Source organism: Gadus chalcogrammus, chromosome 6, assembly GCF_026213295.1.
Source record: "Gadus chalcogrammus isolate NIFS_2021 chromosome 6, NIFS_Gcha_1.0, whole genome shotgun sequence".
In the NCBI taxonomy this organism is placed as follows: domain Eukaryota; kingdom Metazoa; phylum Chordata; class Actinopteri; order Gadiformes; family Gadidae; genus Gadus; species Gadus chalcogrammus.
In genome coordinates this window covers 11,112,883-11,137,321 of record NC_079417.1, presented here as the reverse complement: position 1 = coordinate 11,137,321, position 24,439 = coordinate 11,112,883, and the positions used below count along the sequence as shown (strand labels likewise).

Genomic DNA, 24,439 nt, shown 5'->3' with positions numbered 1-24,439 from the left:
GTTTGTTTGTGCACACTATTGCGTGTATCTTTAAGACTATAGCATGATTGTGTGTGTTTGTGTAAGTGTGCATGATTGTGTGTGTGTTTGTGTGTTTGTGTTTAAGACCATGGGGTGTGTGTGTTTGTGATTGTGTGTGATTGCGTATACATGCATGACTGTGTGTGTGTGTGTGTCTGTGTGTGTGTGTGTGTGTGTGTGTGTGTGTGTGTGTGTGCAGGGGCGGCCTTCCCTACAGGCGGGTCAGGCGGCCGCCTAGAGCGCCATCTAGAGGGGGAGCGCAAAATATAAAATCCGCCCGAAAAATTGGCCACGTCTCCCCGTCAACAATCGCGCCCCCCCCCGTCAACAATCGCTTCATACCCCCCCCCCGTCAACAATCGCTTCATACCCCCCCCCCCCCGTCAACAATCGCTTCATACCCCCCCCCCCTCGCCTAGAGCGCCAAATGTGCTGGGGCCGCCCCTGTGTGTGTGTGTGTGTGTGTGTGTGTGTGTGTGTGTGTGTGTGTGTGTGTGTGTGTGTGTGTGTGTGTGTGTGTGTGTGTGTGTGTGTGTGTGTGTTAGTGCGCTCGCGGCGCCGGTGGCGGCGCGCGGCTCCAGTAACCGGTTCAAAGTGCATTATTAATCCGGGGGAGGACCGGAGGGGGGGGCTCCTCATCTGCTGAAGCACGTATTCACAACAACACTCCACATATAAGAGCCCCTCTCAGCGCATCAATGCGCCACTTGTTTGTCTCCCCGTCGCGCTCTTCTTAATGTTCCCTCGCTCTCAGAATAGAGAGCCTGTCTGCCCCTCAGATAAGTTCTGTTCGCTCGCAGCCCGCTCCATTTGTTCAGTGTCGTTGCTTAAGGGCAACCAAGCAGTTGTGCGTGTGTGTGTGTGTGTGTGTGTGTGTGTGTGTGTGTGTGTGTGTGTGTGTGTGTGTGCATGTGTAAGACAGGCCGGTTTCAGCTGTCCTGTTTTTGCTTCTAAACAAAGGCAACACGGCCTTTATCCACTACAGAATGTATTGACAGGAGAAAAAGGGAACTTTATCACATTTTCTCATCATTTGGAACCCATCGTTTTGCTCATAATCACACTCAAATGTTTTTACATTCAGTCATTCGCCATCGAATGTCCCCAAAGCAACATTCTTGGTTCCTTATCAGAGTATAAACGAGTTAAAAAAGGAGTGCTGACATGTGTTTGTTCTTCCAGGTGCTTCATGCCCAACGTCTACGCCGCCCTGTCATCGGCGGCGCTGGTGCCCCTCGTCTGTCTGGTGGTGGTGCTGGTGGTGTTCATCAACGCCTACCAGGTCACCAGCCAGTGGAAGGCCTACGACGACCTCTACCGCGGCCGCACCAACGGCACAGGTACACACGCACGCGCGTCAGGTACACCCACACACCTCCATGTCCACATGCTTACCCACAGACAACGCGTGGCACCGTGGAGAGAGGGCGGGGGAATGTGGGGGATAGTCAAAAGGCTGGATGCTTGTGTGTGTGTGTGTGTGTGTGTGTGTGTGTGTGTGTGTGTGTGTGTGTGTGTGTGTGTGTGTGTGTGTGTGTGTGTGTGTGTGTGTGTGTGTGTGTGTGCATGTGTGTGTGTGTGTGTGTGTGTGTTTGTGTGCTCATAGAGAATCACAAACGTAGGCACAGGAGAGATGCAGGCGCCCATACAAACAAACACTGTCTCTGTCTATTGATGTGCTTTCTCTCGCTCTGGCTCTTTTGCACACACAAATACACGTACACATACACACACACACACACACGCACACACACACACACGCGCGCGCGCACGCATACACACACACACACACACATTGGACATCTATGGCTGTTATTTTATGCCAAGGCAAACACAGCACTTCATGTCCTAAAAGAAGTCTCACTAAAGTTGTCCCACATAGAATCACAATAGAAAGCTGTACCAAATCATAGTGTGATTGAGTTTATCAAGTGTGTGTGTGTGTGTGTGTGTGTGTGTGTGTGTGTGTGTGTGTGTGTGTGTGTGTGTGTGTGTGTGTGTGTGTGTGTGTGTGTGTGTGTGTGTGTGTGTGTGTGCTCTGTGTGTGTGTGTCCGTGTCCATAGGGTGTTTGCTTGCCACAATCTGCTAATCCTTAACAGCAGCACACAGGCTATTTTTACCGACTGGCCTTTCTTAACTTCCTGATCAAATCGTAGCTCTGATTGCATTGTTGAAGAAGTGTTTCATAACACGTTTCATAATGGGAAAAACTGTCGCCTGTACGCGTCCATCCAACACATACATCCACACAAACAGATGGCCAGACACACCTTCTCCAGTACGCCTTTATACTAAAACACACACTGGTTTCTGCTCCCGGTGAATCATGACTCGTATGTCGCGGTGCATATAGAACCGATTCCGACCTCCCACACTATTTGCCCACTCACTCTGAAACACATACTGTAAACACACACACATACACACACACACACACACACACACACACATCTACATGCACACACCACACACACACGCAGACACATACACTCAGACACAAACACGCATCTACATGCACACACACACACCACACACACACACACACACACACATCAACACACATAAACACATAAACACAAACACACACACACATCTACACACACACACACACACACACACACACACACACACACACAGAGACACACACATACACACACACACACACACACGCACACACACACCGATTGGGAGGCGTGGAGGCCAGCCCGGCTGTGTAAGTCCTGTGGTGTGGCGTCTCTAATCCACCATCAGTGGTGGTGATCAGGAGGCTTTGCCTGGTACTGCTTTGTCAAGGCCCTTCAATGACAAAGCAAAGCCTGCATTAGTGCCAGCCCCCTTGGCTCGCTAGCCGGCCGCAGTTTGTCCCCCGCACTGTGTGTGGCCCGTTGGCTACCTATAGCGAATACGAGCCATGCCAGCGGGGTTGTTTTTGGGCCACAGAATGGAGGGATTCATAGGACTCTGTCTATAATATAAGCGTTTGCATGTGTGTGGGAGTTTGTGTGTTTTATTCCAGAGAAATGTGCTACTTTTTTTAGTATTTTGGGGAATTTTTATTGTTGACTTCTTCCTGTCTCTTTCGAACCCACACCACCTCCTTCAATCCTTCTTTTTCTCTCTCGCTCTTTTACTCCCTTACTCTCTCTCCCTGCCTTTCTCCCTCCCTCCCTCTCTCTCTCCCTCCCTCCCTCCCTCCCTCCCTCCCTCCCTCCCTCCCTCCCTCCCTCCCTCTTTAATATAAGCGTCTGCATGTGTGTGGGAGTACGTGTGTTTTAAACCTCATCTCAACCTCCATGAGGGTTTAACTCGGGGTGCAGTGGGTAGAATGGGCTGGAAAAGCTGCCGGTCTGCAGAGGCGGTTGTGGCAGGAGACAGCACACAGCCAGGGCCAGGATGGAGGGTAGGGGAGGCACAAGGAGGGAAGGGATTATATGTCTGGGTGAAGGAACCGTTTTAGGAGCGGAGAGGGCAGGCAGAGGTTTCAGGTTGGCTGAATGAGGCTTTATTTTTGTCATCTTCCCCAGCTGCTGAAGTTGTTTGCACTGGTGTGTCGTAGAGAGTGGAAGAGAGAGAGAATGGGAGGCAGAGGTGAGGGCAAGCTGGGCAGAGCACATGCTACTCAAAGCACCACTATGAATGGGTTCTACAACAGGCCAAAGTGTAATACATCGCCCTCTTACTTTAAGTTTATTTCACGGAATGCACTGCCAGCATAAATACATCAATAACTACATTTCAAATTTCTTCCAAGGAAAAGTATGAAAATATTAAGCAAAAATTAAATCATCTTCTAATAGTATATGAATACAGATATCAACTCTCAAATGACTATATCTAGTCTAGTCAAAGAGTGCATGTATGCTTTTGTAAGTGCATTTATGAATGTTTTGTTCTTATTTATTTTGTGACTGATGCACGATTTCTGGACGTGTTCCAATATATAGTCAGTCTACATAAAGAACATCTTTGCAAATGGAGTAAACCTTGTTTTCATCCTTGTTGCCTCATTTGTGTTATTCCAGAGAAATGTGCTACTTTTTTTAATCTTCTGGGGCATTGTTATTGTTGACTTCTTCCTGTCTCTTTCGAACCCACCACACCTCCTGCAATCCTTCTTTTTATCTGTAGCTCTTTTACTCTCTTTCTCTCCCTCCCTCCCTCCCTCCTTCTCTCCCTCTCTCCCTTCCACTCTCTCCCTCCCTCCTTCTTTGTCTACCTCCCTCTCTCCCTCCAACTCTCCCCCTCCCTCTCTCCCTCCCTCCCTCTCGCACTAACTCCCTCCCCTCTCCCTCCCTCCCTCTTGCTCTACCTCCCTCCCTCTCTCCCTCCCTCCTTCGCTCCCTCTCCCTCTCTCTTTCTCTCTCCGTCCCTCTCACGCTCCGTCCCTCCCTCCGTCCCTCCCTCTCTCCCTCCCTCCCTCTCTCTACCTCCCTCCCTCCCTCTCTCCCTCCCTCCTTTGCTCCCTCTCCCTCTCTCCCTCCCTCTCTCCCTTCCTTCCTCCTTCCCGCCAGCTCTCTGTGCCTCAAGGAAATGAAGCAACGGTCAGGCTGCAACACGACAGGGTGTTTGAACAACACAAGGTGATCTGGGCTTGCCATTCATTTTCCAAACGTCATAACGATATCTGGGTTTCAGGGCCGGGTTCCATTGCAAACACCCAACACTCAAAGTTGTTTGAGTCTGAGGACCAATCACATGCATCCTTCTCTCCAACAACACTTTTACTTTGTCTCCTCCATGTGCTTTTATATCCGTTGTACACGGGCTACTATTGACTTTACTTCAATTTGGCCGCAAAATCGTAAAAGGATTTAAAAAGATGCTCAATTGTAACTCGATCATTTTTTCACAAGCGGGCAACCTTGATTGTTTTGCCTCTTCAGCAGTTTTTCCAGGGTGAATATATGTGCTAAAAGCCCCACTGCAAACACTGTTAATAACATCCATGTAGTAGTAGTAGTAGTAGTATTAGCAGCAGTAGTAGTAGTAATAGACTTCTGTGATAGAGATTCATGAACATTAAATATTAAACGTAACTTGGCAAGAATGCCTTCATGTCATTTTCCACGCAGTAATTGTGCCTCTGTAGGGCTCTCTTCACCGCAGCACGGGACCTGGTCATGCCATCCCACAGCGTCAAATCAGTTTTCACCTGCTCTGAACTCTTTTGGGTGGCAAGGTTCTCCTTTGCACGTGTGTGGGTATGTGTTTGCGCGTGTGTGTGTGTGTGTGTGTGTGTGTGTGTGTGTGTGTGTGTGTGTGTGTGTGTGTGTGTGTGTGTGTGCGCACACACACACACACAACCACATACCGTACAAACACAAACACACGCACACGCATACAGACACCATGGCAAATGGATGTGTGTGTGTGTGTGTGTGTGTGTGTGTGTGTGTGTGTGTGTGTGTGTGTGTGTGTGTGTGTGTGTGTGTGTGTGTGTGTGTGTGTGTGTGTGTGTGTGTGTGTGTGTGTGTGTGCGCGCGTGTGTGTGTTTGTACGATATGTTCTTTTGGATTGTTTGGTTTACCTGTGTTTGTCAACAGAGTAGAACAGAGCAGGGAGGGTGGCCGTGACCGCGATGTGTTTACGACAAGGGAAGACGCTCACACCGGATTGGCCCTCATGTTGAAAGACATGAAGGAATAGAGGCTGCCGTGCATCAGGGTGATTGGCATGTGTTGTGCAGAATCTCAAAGAACCATAAAGTTATACAACTGAAACGATAACATTGTCGTCCGTGCGTTGGCTGTCGGCCATTTGCTCTTGCCGTGTCAGGGTGAATGGATTCGTCACGTAGCTCTCACCAGACTAACGTGTTCTTTGACAGATGGCTCCAGCACACATCCAAATTCACCCTAAAGGACCATAAGACATATGATGATATATAATGGTCTAACTTCTACGTCACGAGACAGAAAACGTTTGCCTTTCTCCTCTGATTCTGGGCCACCAACAGATAACACCTTCCATACTTTCCCATACAGTTCCTTCCATGACCCTTCCAGATTTCTGGAGGATATTGTCAACAAGGATAGCGTACAATCAGCGTGTCCTTGTTCTTTTAGCACCAGAGAAGCAGTGCTGCGTTTTGTCGGCTCGGTTTAAAAGTGCAAGGCCTCCCAAACACACCAGAGCCCTCCCTCCGATGGGACCACGGGACAGCGGACCAAAGCCAAGGCTGTCATTTAAAGTAATAAAGGCTGTTGTTGTGGGCCGTTATTTCTGGAAGGTCGTGCGCGGTCGGACTTTGTAGTGATATTCTAAGTTGTTATTTTTGGCCGAGCATGTGAGTTAAACAATAACACCGAGACTCAGCTGTGTTTATTTTAATGAACCTACTCAAGATAGCTTCTTTTTTTTTTGTCATCGCCACCCTAACACTCGGCACAGGAGTTTGTGTGTGTGTGTGTGTGTGTTTGTATGTGTGCGTGTGTGCATGTGTGTGCGTGTATGTGTGTATGTGTGTGTGTGTGTGTGTGTGTGTGTGGGGCTCCAGGCCTGTTCGGTGCTATGGCAGCTGCTGCTGATCTCTTCTCGGCCTGAACTCCAGCATCGTCCTCCCTCCCCTCCCCTCTCTCTCCCTCTCCCTCCCTCCCTCCCTCCTTCCCTCCCTCTCCCTCACCCTCCCTCTCCCTCCCCCCCACTCTCCTCCCTCTCTCTCCCTCACACTGCCCTCCCTCTCCTCCCTCTCTCTCCCTCACACTCCCTCTCCCTCCCCCCCACTCTCCTCCCTCTCTCTCCCTCTCCCTCCCTCTCTCCCTCACCCTCCCTCTCCCTCCCTCCCCCTCCCTCTCCCTCCCTTCCCTCCCTCTCTCTCAGGAGCACTGGGGCCTCTTTGTGTCCACTGGGAATGCAGTTCTCATGCTGGGAGGGTGCGACCGAAGCGGCTGGCGTAGATAAACAGAGTTAGAGAGCCGCCGCATGACGAATCAGAGCACTTCAGCGTGTCCGTCTCCGTCCGCACGTCTGTCCGATGTAGAGGGGAGGTCACTTTTATTAGTTTGCCTGGTCAGGGAGTATACGTCATATATCAGCTTCAAAATGTTATAAGAGAAGTGACACCAAGGGCAACTGTAGGGGAGAGAAGTATAGGTAGCCTGTGTTTACCCTGGTCCACTCACGTCTGGTCTGTGTGTTATTATCATTATGATGGTGATGATTGTAGCCGGTCTTCCCTGCCTGCCAGTCTGACCTGGCTTTACTGCGCTCCGACAATGAACGCTCCACGGGTGGAGGTTAAGTGAACTGCTTTATTGTAGAGTCTGAGCGAGACTATTGAGTGTTTGAGGTGATGGGCGGTTGAACCTGTGTGCACTGATTACACAATGAACCACAGGCGTGCAGCCTCACCTAGCCCTAGTATCGAATACGTCTGACTAAGGCCAGGCCAGGCTGCTGAGAGCGGACATCACACACACACTCACTCCAGAATGATGACGAGAGGAATCTCAAAGTGCGATGACATGGAAAAAAGAGTGGAGGCCGGATGTTTGTGGAAAGACACCAGGAAGTGGAATACCTGCCAAAAGCTACCAACTTTCCTTAGAGGAGCGTGTCAAAATGGAATGCTTTTAAATGCTTAAACACACCTGTAACGTTGTGTGTGTATGTGTTGGTTTGCCGGCGCGTGTGTGCGTGCATGCACGTGGTGTGTTTGTGTGTGTGTGTGTGTGTGTGTGAGTAGTTTTCCCTCCTCCGTACATCCACTGGGCATTAACATGCCCGGAGACGTCCACAACCTGGAATTCGCTTCCACGGTCAGAAAAACCTTAGAGGGAGAAGAGGAAACCACATGTGGTTGGCACACACATGAGGCTGGCACACCCGTACGTGTGAGGAGAGGCGGACAGGAAAGGCAGGTCGCCGTGGCGACACACAGGGGATGTCTGTGAGCCCCCGGACACTGGGAATGAAAGGGCCGGGCTGTAGTCTCAAATAGATTTTTTCAAAGGTGAACCCTTCCAGAACCTGCCACTCCCACATCCATATGAAAGGAGCGTTTAATGCGATTTGTCGACGTGTGCCGAAACATTTCACCTTTGTGAGAGTAAAGAGCCACCGCGGGCAAAAGCACGTCACATAAAGCGAAAGCAGGTGTGGAAAGGAACTGAAAAAAGCACCATTATGGTGAGAAATGCTCCTGCGAAGAGTTGAAAGACAACCTTAAAGGTACTGGGGGGTGTTGGGGGGGGGGGGGAGGAAGGGACAAGAAACGGAAATACAGAAGCTGAACTTGAAAGGAAAGAGTGCCATTAAAAAAAGAGGGAGAGCGAGCGAGAGAGAGAGAGAGAGAGGTTTGTCCGTGCTGTGGCGGGGGCCTGCCGGCAGGGTGGAGGAGTCGACACCCTGGTGTGGGGGTTTTCCTGGGCAGACCCGGGGGCCCGTGCCCTGTGTTTACAGCCTACTTGTGATCTGACCCCTACAGACTGGCCTACACATCGCCTATTAGTCAACCGCCGGTGATTCCCGAGTTGAGCTTGCTGCGTAACTCTCTGTCTAGAAAAGTGTATTTTCCGAATAGGTCGAGTGAAGCAGCAGAAGTCGATATTCGAACAGTAACGGAATCAAGGGGTCGATTTCGGCGATAGGGTCATAAGAGATTTGAATTTTCCTCCCCACAAGCACCCATCTGCCGAGCTCGTGTGTCCTCTCATTTGGTAATCATTTCATAGTCATTCCTATTCATTAAGACGCCCCTCCTCAGGGCATCTCATCACATCACTGCCCCCCGGGCGTCACAACCACCACGAAATGTCTTGCCAACAGGATGACTCCAGGAGGAGATGGATGGCTGATGTGCTCCTCCCAACAGGACCCCGGGGGTGAGGGGGGGGGTGTTGGGGGGGGGGGGGGGTCCGCCCAGATGCTAGTGCACAGTAGGACAGCAGGAACGGCACATCGTGTTCTCTCTGCAGCCCTGAGATGGTTGTCAAAGGAGGTGTGTTGTGCACGCACGCACACACACGCAAATACAGCATGTATCCTCCAGATGTCCTCCAGATGTATATATGTATGCATGTGTGTATAAATGGTTCTGAAGACTCGGTGTAGTGGTTTTCGATACATCCACAAAATAAGTGCCTCACATCTTTTCCTTTTAGATTTCGATTTTCCGTAACAGTGCACAACACCAATAGCTAGTCTTCCAGCAGCACATTGAAACGTGAACATTCCAGCAGTGCCTGCTTTATAACACGGATACAAGCCCTCGAAACACAACTTACAATCTACAATAGATCAGCAAACTATGGGCCGATCGAAGTCCTTACGGCAGGTATAACTGTATGGGTGAAGTGCGTGATACAAGTTACAGTGTATCGAGCGTCAAGCGGTGTAAACTCTTGGACGCCGTATTCTCTACCACAGAGAAGGGTCTCCTATCTGCCGACACCACTGCAGGGATCTCTCTGGGTCGTCTACCATCATAGACGGGCCGCATCTTGTGGCCTGACGGCAGTGGGGAGGGGTCTGTAGTTCTGGTTGTTTTATTTGATCAACCCTGTGCCGTCGATGGACCAATCAAAGTGTTGACTTGCGACGCATTTGTCCCCGGTGCCCAGCCCTCTCCGTCTGTTCCTACATAGAAAGCGTCGTCGCAGTTTCGGGGAGGGGAGGGGCCACACGCGTGACCTTGAGGCTGATTGGCCCAGAGGGTGCGAGCATGAGAGCTGGAATCGCGTTCTAAGCATGAGTGGTATGAGTCGCTGATTATGTTGGTTCAGAACTGGCTCTACAACACAGCGCCACACCCAGCGAGGAGTGTGTGTGTGTGGGGGGGGGGGGGGGTTTCACTCTTTATTTGGTGATTTTCAAATCTTTGCTCAAGTGATCCCCTATGGTGTGTGAAGTTTCTCTTTTTATATGTTTTGAATTCTCTTTTTCTCTATCTGTATGCGTCCTGATATTCTGGGCCGCCCTTTACCTCAGAGCCAGACTAGCCTTGCTCCATCCAGCCTTGTGATTAACAGTTGCTACAGCTATGTGCTGCATTATCTCCTTGTTATCTCCTCCCTGTTTTTGTGGCCCAGCTGAGTCGGTTCGCTGTCTAGACTAAAGTTATTAGTAAAGTATTACTTACTCAAAGGTTTCCACTGATAACTTGCTACTCCAGCCATCTGGACTCAATGCCTTCCTGGTGACACTGACAAGGGTGATGGAGTTGTGTAATGTTGCAGTGTTGTTACTTTCACCAACATTGTTTAAATAGTAGCACTTAATGATAGGCATGCACGCACACACAGACACACTAGGTTTTGACATCACACATTTGTTCCTCTCTAGTATTGTGTGTGTGTGTGTGTGTGTGTGTGTGTGTGTGTGTGTGTGTGTGTGTGTGTGTGCGTGTGCGTGTGTGTGTGTGAGAGTGAGTGAGAGAGAGTGAGAGAGAGTTTATAGCTGTGTGTGTGTGTGTGTGTGTGTGTCTGTGTGTGTGTGTGAGAGAGAGAGTGTTTGCTGCTGGATGTTTGTGTGTGTGTGTGTGTGTGTCTGTGTGTGAGAGAGAGAGAGAGAGAGAGAGAGAGAGTGTTTGTGGCTGTGTGTGTGTGTGTGTGTGTGTGTGTGTGTGTGTGTGTGTGTGTGTGTGTGTGTGTGTGTGTGTGTGTGTGTGTGTGTGTGTGTGTGTGTGTGTGTGTGTGTGTATCACAGCCAGAGCTGCACTGTTCAACAGACCACCACTCAGACTTGTGAGGCATTCTGTCCTTGGTGCCCATAACAGTGACGTTACTGTAACCCTATCAGAGGATTCATCCCTGTGTGTGTTTGTGTTTTGCAGAAGTCCCCATGGTGCTCTGCCTGTTCCTGCTGGTGTCCCTGGTGTGGCTGTGGGCCGGACTCCACCTGGGCTACAGGGACCTGTGGATGCTTGTCCTCTACGTCATCTTCAACATCCTGCTGGTGAGTTCAGTGAGGCTGCTTCCCGTCCCTGTTCAGAGCGTCATGCTCCTTTACATCAGGACTCTTAGAGCCCTGAACGCCCCCTGCTGAGGCCCAGCCCAGGGCCTCAGAGAGCCTTTCGAGGTGCATAGAGAACCGCCCGGGGGTGACGGGAGGTCTGGTTTGTTTGCATTTCATAGTGTGATTTCACACAGTCACAATAAAGTGTTGAGTTAAGCAGTGCATTTGTGTGTGTGTGAATGTGTGCGTGTGTGCATTTGCGTGTGTGCGTGCGTGTGTGTGTGTGTGTGGGTGTGTGTGTGTGTGTATGTGTGTTTTGCTTACTCAGTGATTGACCTGCGTCCGATCCTCCTCTGAAGCCCCCCTGTTCCTCTCTCTGGGGAGCCCCAGGTTTTGAAAGCGAAGTGTCGCTGTTCTCGATTCATTCCCCTTTCCAAGGTGCTTGGACTGCAGGCCAAAGTCGGACGTTTGTGTCGCCAAACCAAACACCGATGGTCATAAAACAATGTGAACAATGAAGCCTTCTCAAGAAAACGGTCGAGTCATTTAATTTGCCCCACCCGTGCTCTGAATCTTGCTGGTCATTCATTTGCCTTTGAAACTGTCTTTCGTGTTTGCACACTTTATCGTTTCTGACCCCTCCCTTATCTCCCTCTTCTGTCTGTTCCCCTATCTCTTCTCTGCGTATCCGATAAGACAACACTTCTCAGACTCTGTTGTCCCCATTTCCCATATTAGAAACAATTCCACATTTATTGAGGCTGTCAGCTCTTTAGAATCGGCATGACCTTTGACCTCAAACCCGTCCCTTTCCACAACAACTGTCCATCACGCCTGTGAAGCCTCCAGCCCTCCCCTCTGCCTCGGCTCCTGCAGGCCTCTGCTCGTGACGGTCTCACTGTGGTCTTGAGGGCCAGGAGGTACAGAACATCCCGGTCCCTCGGAGACGTCATCTTCCTGTAAAGTGTGCCACCGGGGTCAGCGGTGACCACCGGTGATATGTGGCGTCGGCGCGCCAAAGACGACGGTCTCGCACTAAAGTAAACTCCAAGCGCCGCCGCCCGGTCCGGTGAGCGGCGGCGATGTCATTGTCAACAGACGCCGTCGTCCGTAGCGGCCCCCTGCCAGATGGCTTTGTGTCCGCAGACGGCCGGGACGTCACGGTTTGTTTACCGAGCGAAGTCGTCGGGAGAATGTGGCTGCGCTGTGAGATGTCTTGCTATTGGTCCACACGCACACACACACGCACACACTCACACGCACACACACCGTGTATGTGGCTTATCTTGTGCCTCATCAGTGGTTGATTGCTGTAAACCGACTGCAACAAAGGCCATTTTTATCTTCAGATCTGTGTGTGTAGTTTTACTAGAAGTTGCTAATGATTTTATTTGAGCGAGCGTAGAAGCTCTGGCTTTGGCCGAGAGGCTGTTATGTTCCCTCTCTGCTTCATCTATTCTGAACTTTGGATTTAGGTGTTGTGCTTAAGAACTTCAAGGCTATGACACACACACAAAAACATACACACACACCCACACACACACACTTCACATATTTGTGGCTGGCAATAATCTAGCGGAGATAAATTAAAAATTAAAAGCTTTTTTTTTTCTTTTGCAACCATATCTTGGCCTTCAGGATGTTTTAAGACGTGCTGTACGTGTGTAGTTCACAGATGCAGTGTACTATTTTTAGCTACTGTTAACTAGGAATACTGCGGGGGTTTCACAAATATGGCAGCATCCTCGTTGAGAAACAGACAAACAACCTTTGATATGAACTGTGTCAGGCAACAATGATTTCAGGAGACCAAAGGATGAACTGACCTAGTTTTCACCAGGATACGTACATGTAGGAATATGAAAAGGGAAAGAAAATGTGCTATTGTTTGCAATGAATGTGTGTGTGAGTGCGTCTGTGTCTGTCTGTCTGTCTGACCCATAAACAGGTAAAACCACAAGTTTTAAGCCGGCTAGCCCTTTGTTTGTTGAGATGGTACGCTCTCCCCGTGATCAGGGCACAAGCCCCTCCTGGTTCACCTTAGAACAACACAATGATGCCGTGGTTTAAAAGTGAATCCAAGTTTGCAGAAACACCTGCTTTAGGCCAATCCCTGTGCGATTCTGATCACCTTCTGCAGGTTAGTGTGGGGCAGGCTTGGGGAAGTTCTTTGAAGTTGTGATCTTCCATCGTGCTCATCGTGCGGACGCAACAAGCTGTTTCATGCCACGTCAAAGGCGCTGCTAAACTTCTCATGGAGTTCTCATGGAGTTCTCATCCCGCAGAGAGGCTTCCATTGGGTTTGTTTTCCCCTCTGTGGAGTTGACCTCCATGTTGTCTTCCAAACTGTTGTTTGTGATTGCATGGGACATGACAGATGGTTACTCACAACCATGACAGAATTCTGCAGAGGTCAGTAGACTGTGTGTGCGTGTGTGTGTGCGCGTGTTTGTGTGTGTGTGTGTGCGCGTGTTTGTGTGCGTGTGTGTGGCGTGCGTGTGCATGCGTGTTTAGCTCTGCAGGCACCTGCATATGTACAGTGTGCACCATAGCATCGTGTTATTAATTCCTGTGTCTGACTTCTCACAGGATATGCGACACCCTGCCCAGGTGTCTGTTTCCCAACGAGGATTCTGCAATATTTGAGTGTAACCCCCGCAGTATTCCTAGTTAAAAGTAGCACACTGCATCTGTGAACTAGTACAGCACGTCCTAAAACAAGATTTATTTCTAATTTTTAATTTATCTAGATTATTGCCAGCCACAAATATGTGAAGTGTTTGCGTGTGTGTGTATGTTTAACCTGCAAAAGGTTCCAATTGGACTGATGGTTCAATTGGACATTGAACCATCAGTCCAATTTGTACTTTTTGCAGGTCTTTCCCGTCATCAGTTTTTTTCTCTCTCTCTCTGTCTTTGCTTCTTTAAAACTTTGCTTCTACATCATTAGGCCCCCTGATCAGCACCACATACGGCTGAGCCGGACATCATTAAAGCATGGCTCCTCGTTGTTCTCCGTGTCTTGTCTTGTAAGCCCCTCAGCCCTTAAACAACATCCTCATTGCTTTATCACAGCTTTTTAACAGGCCCAAGGACCCATCTACACTCTGACATCTATTTCCTTTACAAATAATTCATTGTGAATAATTAGGACTGAGATATTGTTCTCTCGTAATGTCTCTCGTAATGACTTTTCCCAACTCATTACAAGGTTGTTTCTATCTGTATGGTACAAGCAAGAAAATATAAACAGTTACTCCAAGTACAGGAATCCTTCCATACATCTGGTGAATGTGTTCAATTATCACAACATTGTCTTTCAGTTCAGTTTCACGCTGTTTTTTCTCCTTTATATCCATCATCTAACTATGATCAACCTTTTATTTTTCCTTTACAAACTTCCTCAAAAATCGTTCCGGTTTCCATGGCGATCCTCCTTCTCTCCTCTACGTCTTTCTCCTATCTGCTCCCTTCTATTCCTGTCCTGTACCATCATGGCCTGTCTCTCCTTTACAAGTCGACCAATCACCATCACTCTCTCGTCCCTCACGGCCGCCTCTCTTCCCGCTCTCCGTCTGAATGTCCTGGCTCTGCTCCAGCCGGCCCCGGGGCTCCGGGGCCCCGGGCCCTCTGGGGAGAGGGAGGACTTGTGTAACCAGGCTCGCTAAGCTAGAGCCGGTTCCCTGTGTCCCCTGTGGCTCCTCAATGGAGGGCTAATCGCCCTCTGTGTGTGTGTCAGTGTGCCGTGCACAGTGACAGCTACACACACACACACACACACACACACACACACACACACACACACACACACACACACACACACACACACACACACACACACACACACACACACACACACACGTGAGGCTCCATCTGTGGATGCACACACACATACACACACACACTGGACGCATCCTCTGTGTGTGCTTATGCATACATGCATTTGTGCAAGCACATGTACACACAGAGACACACACACAAACACATGTGTCTGTGTGTCAGCATTTGTGTGTGTATGTGTGTGTGTGTGTGTGTGTGTGTGTGTGTGTGTGTGTGCGTGCTTGCGTCCAGTGTGTGTGTATGTTTGTGTGCATCCACGCAATTAGCCTCACTTTGCATATGCAAAGGAGCTGACATTGGCTGTCTCTAATAATTGTCAAGTCACGATACAAATAAACCAGGTGCTGTTATCCGTTCTCTTCTACAGCCTCCCTCTCTGCACAGTCACACACATCTTCAGGCCACAAGCGGCTCACTAATTAGCCGAATAGGGGCATGCCCAGCCCCTATTCTAACCTTGTTTACAGTACATTCATCAATAGACGTGTTCCAGGGCGGCTCTTCCGTGTCCCTTTCTCTGTTGACCGTTGCGAGCCGACTGTTGATTTTCCTGTCCCTAAGCCGCTGGGCTTCGGGAGTCCATAGGTAATGATGATAGCGCCGCCGCGTAGCCGTGCTCTGAAGCTAAAGCCGGACCACTGGTATCTGTAGTTTATCAGCCTGTACAGGGCCCAGTGCTGATAGGCTGTCGGCCGTAAAACAAGGGGCCTGTTTGCTGAAGCCCAGGCCTGGCCAGCCATCGAGTGCTGTACAGAGGACAGAGCAGCACTGACTATTTCAGGACATTTGTAGCCACGAAAATGAGGGTACGGCCTCCTCGGTTGCTCTTATTGCGTACGGCAAAAGGGTTTTCCACTGGAAAGTTAAATTTTAGCCGAGGTTAGGGGAGCTCTTCCAAGAGAGAGGGCATGTCATAATTTGATGCGGTGCGATTCCAACGTGTTTCCTGCCTAGACTTTGGTTTTTCTTCTGTGGACACTGGGGAAACGCTTAGCTTGGCTGGGTTTGTCCTTTTCCTTCTGCAGGGCAAGGAGTCATGAGGTCTAGCCGACCCAATCTATAGCTTCACTTTTAAAATATTAGTCCTATATTTTAAGTCAAGAATCATGCTGTAAATAATCTGAGATCCCTCTTTTGAAATATATAATGATGAATACAATTCTAAAGATTTTTTTATTTATTTTTATTTATTAAATCTATACATATATATTATTTATATATATGTGTGTGTGTGTGTGTGTGTGTGTGTATATGTATTTATACGGACAGAACAGACATCTGGATTGAATTGATTAATTTGCACAATCTTATCTAGAAGCCTTTATAAACTGAATGGTGCATCATTCACACCGCCAAAAGAATGATTTACTTAATTTGATTAATTGGTTACCTTTCTGTTATATTTTAATCCGGTTTTGGACAAATGGGATGCAAATTTGGTCCTAAGCCCACACATTACCCCCTGGGCGCTGGGAAACCTGCCACAGCCCCCTGGTAAAGGACCTTTTTATTCATCATTCATACAATTCATCAATTTAGAAAGAGTTGTTATCTTAAGCTGTGTACCGAATTCCTTTTTTTATCGTTCTTGTGCCATGGGACGTCTTGAATCAATCACCCTAATTAAAACCTTCGCAATCCGTTAATCGCGGAAGAACTCTGCCCCCCTGTCTCTTGTGGTGTGTGTATGTGTCTGTGTGTGTGTGTGTGTGTGTGTGTGTGTGTGTGTGTGTGTGTGTGTGTGTGTGTGTGTGTGTGTGTGTGTGTGTGTGTGTGTGTGTGTGTTGGTGGGTCGGTAGGTCTGCATGTGTGTGTGTGTGGGTGTGTTGGTGGGTCGGTAGGTCTGCATGTGTGTGTGTGTGGGTGTGTGGTTTTGCGTTGGTCGGTCGGTAGGTGTGCGTGTGTCTGTGTGGTTGTGTGTGTTCCTGGGTCAGTAGGTGTGCGTGTGTCTGTGTGTGTGGTTGGGTGTGTCGGTTGCTGTGCGTGTGTGCGTGCGTGCGTTATGTGCGTGGAACACACACGTGCACGGCCCTGTGCTCTCCCACCCTCATGTCTGTGTGGGCCCGCTGGCACGGTGACGGCTGGTGGAATGTGGTCCAACTCTGTGGTATGTGGCGCCCGCACGCTGAGAGTCAATTCACGGCGGCCTGTGGTGGACTTTAGGGGAGGAGGGGGCGCGTCCAGCGCCCCCTCCTCCCCAGCGCTGTCATCGGCGCTGTCATCGGTGAGGTCATGCCCGCAGATGACGTCACACAACTTGAACACATGAATGCGTGAATGGATTAAGTGTGTTGAAAAGAATTTGGTCAGTGCGTCAGCACAAATAATGTGTTTTTAACAGCTATTATAATAAAATAAATATTGTTTTGATAATCCTAACTTCCTAAAAGGATTGGGGTCCCAGAGAAAGGACCAAGTTCCTTAATGTCGGGTTGGAGACCCAGAGAAAGGACCAAGTTCCTTAATGTCGGGTTGGAGACCCAGAGAAAGGACCAAGTTCCTTAATGTCGGGTTGGAGACCCAGAGAAAGGACCAAGTTCCTTAATGTCGGGTTGGAGACCCAGAGAAAGGACCAAGTTCCTTAATGTCGGGTTGGAGACCCAGGGAAGGACCAAGTTCCTTAATGTCGGGTTGGAGTCCAAGAGAAAGGACCAAGTTCCTTAAGGTCGGGTTGGAGTCTCAGAGAAAGGACCACGTGGGTACCAGAGAGACTGATGATCTGATCTTGAAAACATTACACTTTTTAAAATGCTTTTTTAACTTTAACTTTTTTAGATTTTCTGTCTATTATACTATTTCTTTCTTTTACTTATCTACTATTTTATTTCTATTGTAGGAAAATGTTTCTACGTGAAGCACTTTAGTCTGCCTTGTGTATGAAAAGTGCTATATAAATAAAGTTGCCTTGTCTTTCCTAAAACATGTCTCCCTCCCCAGGGCTTGTATGTGTTTGCCGTGTACTTCGTCGTGCACAACCAGCTGTGCTGGCCGGCTAAAGCGAGCTACACGGTGGAGATGAGCGGCCATGATGCCCCGGACTCCGCCTACCAGGAGGGCGGGGCCGCCACCGTGGGCGGGGACATCAACAAGTCCACCCAGAACCTCATCAGTGCCATGGAGGAGGTAGGAGAGGAGCAAGCACACACACATGCTAACACATGCATGCATGTATGTGGACACACACACACACACACACACACAGAAATGCACACACACACTCACGTACATACACAAATACAAACATGCATGCAGGTGGAAACACACATACAGAAATGCACGCACACACTCACACACACAAGTGTTAACACATGCATGCGTGCTCGCGGAAACACACACAGACCCACACGTACATCCACACATACAGACACAAACACACACACACAAGTGGGCAAAGATAGCTATTGATATACATCTGTCTGCCTCTGTCAGCAAGTTGAATTAGCCCCCCCCCCCACTTCTCCACTTTATTTATTCCTTTCCTTCCCGTCCGGCCCTACTGCTCCGGCTTGGTAAATGAGATGGGCGAGAAACGTCACAAAACACTGAAGGAAATTGTTCGCTTTTTAGACCTTTTCTATTTGTAAACCCCCTGGCTGACACGGCACTACCCCACAATTATTGTTGGAGGACGCAGGGGGTTATGTAACTGGGTCAAAGTGTGTGTGTGTGTGTGTGTGTGTGTGTGTGTGTGTGTGTGTGTGTGTGTGTGTGTGTGTGTGTGTGTGTGTGTGTGTGTGTGTGTGTGTGTGTGTGTGTGTGTGTGTGTGGTGTGTGTGTGGGTGTTCTTGGTAGGCCTCTCAAGCACTTAGGCCTCTGGAGAATACCATATATGGCACTAGTCTATCTGTTTAAAGAGTGAGAGTGAGGAGGGGGGGGGGGGAGTGTTAAGTAGAGGATTGGTGGGCAGAGGAAAAGATGTAGGGGGCAGATTTAACATCATTACTCCCTGGTCTCGCTTCTCTCAGTAACAGCAGTCTGGTGTTTCAACTGACCACTCTCGCTCTCTATCTCTCCATTTCTCCCTCTGTCTCTCTTTTGCTCTGTGTCATTCTCTTCCTCTTTCTCTTTCTCTCTCTATTTTCTCCCCACCCTCTCTGTCTCTTTCTCTTTACCTCTGTCTCTCTCTCGCTCTGTGTCATTCTCCATCTCTTTCTCTTTCGCTGTCTCTTTCTCCTTCTCTCTCTCCCTCTCCTCACTCTGTCTCTCTCCCGCTCTGAGAATCCAGTAATCTTGTTTCATTCATGAGTGCACATTGACTTTCTGGAGACTGGGCAAGTCTGATGTGGCTGCGATGTAGTATCGTACATAAAGAATGAGCGTCCAGGCAGAAGAGAGGGAAAGAGAGAGAGAGAGACACACACACACACACACACACACACACACACACACACACACACACACACACACACACACACACACACACACCACACACACACACACACACACACACACACACACACACACACACACACACACACACACACACACACACACACAAACATAGACTCAGTGTCTGGAGAGCAACAAGAGTATTGATTTTTAAAGGGGGCTATAGCTATGCCTCAAAGAGGACATTTATGCGGAAAGATAGGAGTTTATAATCTGTGTGTGTGAATTTGAATATGTGTGTGTTCCGTGAAATCACCGGGTGTTACAGAGTGGAGATGTTGTATGCCTAGTGGTGCCTAATACAGCCTGGGACAGTCTGAACCTGTTACAGACCAGTTCAATACACACACAGATACACACACACACACAGATACACACACACACACACACATTCACACACACACACACACACACACGCACACAAGCACTGGCATGCCTGTTTACAGTTCGCCGTATTCACTTGAATACAATAACTGTTTCCCTGTTCCGGTTTGAAATAAAGGTTTTTGAAACGAGAAAATCCTCCTTCTTAACAATTACACTTTTGTGAATGGAGCCTATAGCGCCTGCTCACACGCACACTAATCTTGCACCTTTAGGCGCTCTTTGTCTCCTTTAGCACTCTATCTCCTTTACTGCATCTCTTTCACCCGCTCCTCCCTCTGTCCTCCTCCTCCTCTCTGGATTCATTCCTTAACCCCTTTCTTCGTTTATGTGTTTGTTGCATGGTTTTGTTTCCACTCATTCACAGTGCGTCACTTGTGAAATCGGCTAACGGCGTTGGCTGCAGTTTTTGTGGTGAGAGGCTGACCTGCCTTTCACCCCTGAACCCCCCGTGGCCCCATGGCCCAGCCGTGGCCCCAGGGCCCAGCCGGGGCCCCGGGGCCCAGTCGGGACCCTACCGGCTGGCGTGGCCGTGTGACCTCCCCCTGACCCTAACCTATATGCAGCCGCTCTTGATATGTGGGCTGAAGTGTGTGTGTGTGTGTGTGTGTGTGTGTGTGTGTGTGTGTGTGTGTGTGTGTGTGTGTGTGTGTGTGTGTGTGTGTGTGTGTGTGTGTGTGTGTGTGTGTGTGTGTGTGTGTGTGTTGCAAGGACATATTAATATTGGTGACCACACTTTGACCTGATATTTATCTCTCACTAAGAGTTCCCCTGCATCACCAGAGCCGAATTGTTCGCACTCCTACCAAAAGAAAAAATAACAAATTATTACCCTAACTTCATATGTGTGTTTCATCTCTTTTTAGTTTGACACTTGATTTTGTGAACCATTGGGTTCACATGTAAAGCGTGTGCAGCAGCAAGAGGTCTACACATGCCCTTAGTTTGCATGGCCATTAAATCTGATTGTGTGTGTGTGTGTGTGTGTGTGTGTGTGTGTGTGTGTGTGTGTGTGTGTGTGTGTGTGTGTGTGTGTGTGTGTGTGTGTATCAGGTGTCGGACTGGGAGCGGGCCTCACTGCGTCTGAGCAGTCAGCCCGGCAGTGCGTTGCGGCCTGGCCCCGTGATGGAGAGCTACGGCACCGAGGGGGGCTTCGTCAACAACCTGGTGGCCGGCGACGAAGACTCCCAGGAGTTTGACGACCTCATCTTCGCCTTAAAAACCGGTGAGCCAACTGTCCAGTCAACGCACAGTGTCTATGCAGCTCTAGCAATTAGACACAAAGCCAGAGGGCCAAGATATGATCCTCTTATCTGTGTGTGTGTGTGTGTGTGTGTGTGTGTGTGTGTGTGTGTGTGTGTGTGTGTGTGTGTGTGTGTGTGTGTGTGTGTGTGTGTGTGTGTGTGTGTGTGTGTGTGTGTGTGTGTGTGTGTATCTATTACCTTTGGTCCTACACACTCAATCCTTTTTGGACTCCCCCCCCCCCCCCCACCACACACTATCATTGCTGCCATGGAAACCTTTCTTCCTCCATCCCCATCAATGTTTAATGAGCTGAGAGCCGATATATCATACTCACACGCTCACACACACGCGCTCACATACACACGCTCACACACACACGCTCACACCCACACACAAACACACACCCACACACACCCACACGCTCACACGCACATGCACAAACACACACCCACACACACACACACACAAACACACGCTCACACACACACGCTCACACACACACACGCTCACACACACCCACACACACACACACACAATAACAAACACAATACTAAAACTCACATTTTCAAATCATCGATTGTTGTGGTGTGGCGTCTGCAGCCTCAGACCTCGCAGAATCCCGAACAATGACTGAGAACATCTCTCAGAGGAGACGGCTCGTTCTTATTCCCCTCACATTCAGCGCTGGGCAGACGACCCTGACAGCAACCCAGTAAGGTGGTAACTCGTAGCAACTGAACAGTCGTCCGTAGTGTATGAAGTTAAGGAACGACGATCAATATGAAAAGTGAGAGGTTTAAAGTGAAAGTGTTTCAAATAAAAGAACCGGACAAGCCCGGATATTTGGAGTGTTCTAAAGAGTACTGGTTCATCTCGGCGGGCCTCCGTGCGTGCCTTGGGTCCTGGTTACCTTCCCAATACTAACAAGGCCCAGTGGGACGCCTCACTGGAGAGACACGTCTCGCATCTCCATCCCAGACAGATGCCACAGGTTACTACGGACACAGCCGCATTAGAGCACAGCACCCAGCAGGTGTGAGTTTGAGAGATTTAGAGGTGTTAATGAGGAGGGATTAGTGTTTTGGTCGTTAGAGTGGAGGTACACTCAATTCCAGACCGGAACAGAGCTGTGTGTGTGTGTGTGTGTGTGTGTGTGTGTGTGTGCGTGTGCGTGTGCGTGTGCGTGCGCGTGCACGCGTGTGTGTTTGTCTTATTGGTTGTGCATGCTGTAAGGGTATACTGATGTTTATTCGGTTTTTACATTAACACAACACTATCTAGGCTTCACAAAATGGTGGCATATCGGCAACAAGAACTCCCATGATGCATTCTGATGCACTTTGAGATCCTGCTGATCCTTCCTTTCAAAAATATCTTGTTTGTCGAGATTGACGCAACCACACATCCAATGTGTTTTGGGCGTGTTGTGGATATTCAAAATAGGCTTTTGTTGAGGCGGTAGGGCGAAAGGTCACTTGTGACTGAGCTCTCATGAGCAAAGCCTTGAAGTCAGCCCGCGGCTCACCGGGTCCCCGACAACGGAACCCCCCCCCTTAACCTCCTCCTTGTAAGACTGAAGCTCCAACCAACCGGGGTCCACTGTGAGAGCTGGTCACCATGGAGCAGATCACGAGAACCATATAATAAGGGTTAGGGTTACTTCCCAGCGGGATTATCTCTGTATGCCTCCATAATGAGGCGCTCACCTCCTCGCCGGACCTCCCTGAGAACACCTGGAGGAACACAGACAAGGACGTACACGCACACACACACACACACACTATACTTACGTGTACATACAGAGGCCAAAGGGGCAGCTTACATCATTGTTCCTCCACGTCTCCGACAATAGGAAGCCCCTCTCTGATTGGCCCGGGTCGTGGGGAGGCTTAGTGCACCTGGTACACCTGAGCTGGGTGTTAACGCCATGGTTACGTCGTCCCGGACTCTGTGTCCCGGTGCCTTCACTAGAGTGAAGGTGGTGACCTCATTAGGTGGAGATAGGGATAAGGGATGTTCCACATTTACTGTATGGCGTGTTTATGGGGTCATTAACTCATGCGATGGGGTCTGTTATGCAAGGGTTAGGCGAGGAATCTCATTGGTCAAGCGTTCCACGCGGGTCACTGTCAAATGTAATTGGTTGCTCTGCTACGCGCTGTATGAGTACATAACACGCTACATAACACTCATGAAGGAGAGTGGAGGGGTTCGATAACATGGTCCCAAGTCCTTGAATGGCATTATTTATCTCCATAATAACTAACTGTATTGAAATGGATAAAGATGTTGTGTGTTATTGTTCCATTGGGCTAGGCTGAATAACCGTTACCAGACCTGGATGATATGAATATGTTTACATCCCCTAACATTCTTTGGGTTCACATGTATGCATCTTTTATCCATTATATGAATTAAAGTGAATGCTTTGAGAATGCATAAAACTTTCCCACACGCACACGCACACAGGCACAAGCACACAAACACACACACACGGTCGCACGTACACACACTTATGCGCGCACACACACACACACACACACACACACACACACACACACACACACACACACACACACACAGTGTTGAGTTTGAGTCCCTCATGCTGACAGGTGGCTCCATGTGTCTCCTTTAGGCACCGGCCTTAATGTGAGCGACAGCGAGTCGATCCACGAGGGTCACGACGAAGGGAGTGTCTCCAACTCCCAGATCGTGGAGCTGAGACGAATCCCCATCGCTGACACCCACCTCTAACCCCGCCCTCTCTCCCACAGACCTCACCATGCCTTCCTCTAGCAGAGAGAAACAAAGAGAGACAGTGCAAACTACTTTTTTTATTTTACATTTCCCGTTGCACTAAAACACGTTTTTCGATAGTTTTCTTAGAGTTGTTTGATATATGAAGCCTTTTTTTTTATTGTATATCTGATTTGTTTTTTATACTTGTAAATGAACATATCAATGTTTTACTAAATTAAGTCTGAGTCTTTCATGAAGTGTTCCTTTCTCGAGTGAGAAAAGGTTGGTCTCTTGTTGTACATATTGTTTTTAGTAAAGAAAGAGACAGCCAGATGTGCCCTCAATACAACTACTGCTGCAGAGAGATGGAGATGGTGTAAAATTGTTAATAAATAATTTACCAACTATTTTACACTCGGATGTGTTGACTGATTCTCTGTGGCTGAGGAATAAACCTTCTGTGGTCCGCTGTCGGAAGATGAGTGCGTACTGGACTGATATGGAGAGACAAAGGGGCAGAGAGGGGGCACGGAAGAGAGAGAAGCTATGAGGGGAGGGAGGGAGGGAGGGAGTGGGAGGGAGAGAGAGGGAGATAAGGGTGGCCTCTCTGGTGACTATGTAAGCGGGGATGTAGAAATGCTGAGTCGTGAAAGGGTCTCATAGGAGGACAGTGTGAATGAATACAGTCTCTCACGGGAACGTTTCAATCCCTTGGACGCCTGTCTGAGAACAGAGCACCGGAGAACAAGCATGGGCATTCTGCTGCCGTCTGCAGAAAAGCCAGGTGGTTACCCTGGTTACTGTTGACATGAGGGTTTATATTAGAAAAATAAAATGCACAAACTCCAAAGAGGTTATGAATCCCGCGAGTTGTCCCGTGCTGGAGATGCTTTTAAACATGTCCCTCTCTAACCTAATACCGAAACT

At 49.0% G+C, this 24,439-nt stretch overlaps 1 protein-coding gene across 1 annotated transcript in view; it reads left to right on the top strand.

Moving 5' to 3' along the window:
* adgrv1 (adhesion G protein-coupled receptor V1) overlaps positions 1-23,934 on the top strand; it is a 122,681-nt gene extending 98,747 nt beyond the window's left edge. Inside the window, exons 89-93 of the mRNA XM_056592426.1 lie at positions 1,204-1,361; positions 10,794-10,915; positions 17,693-17,878; positions 20,582-20,753; positions 23,409-23,934. Coding sequence (XP_056448401.1) covers positions 1,204-1,361; positions 10,794-10,915; positions 17,693-17,878; positions 20,582-20,753; positions 23,409-23,527 — 757 coding nt within the window. The 3' untranslated portion in view covers positions 23,528-23,934. The remainder of the gene's footprint in view (positions 1-1,203; positions 1,362-10,793; positions 10,916-17,692; positions 17,879-20,581; positions 20,754-23,408) is intronic.
* Positions 23,935-24,439: the final 505 nt, after the last annotated feature.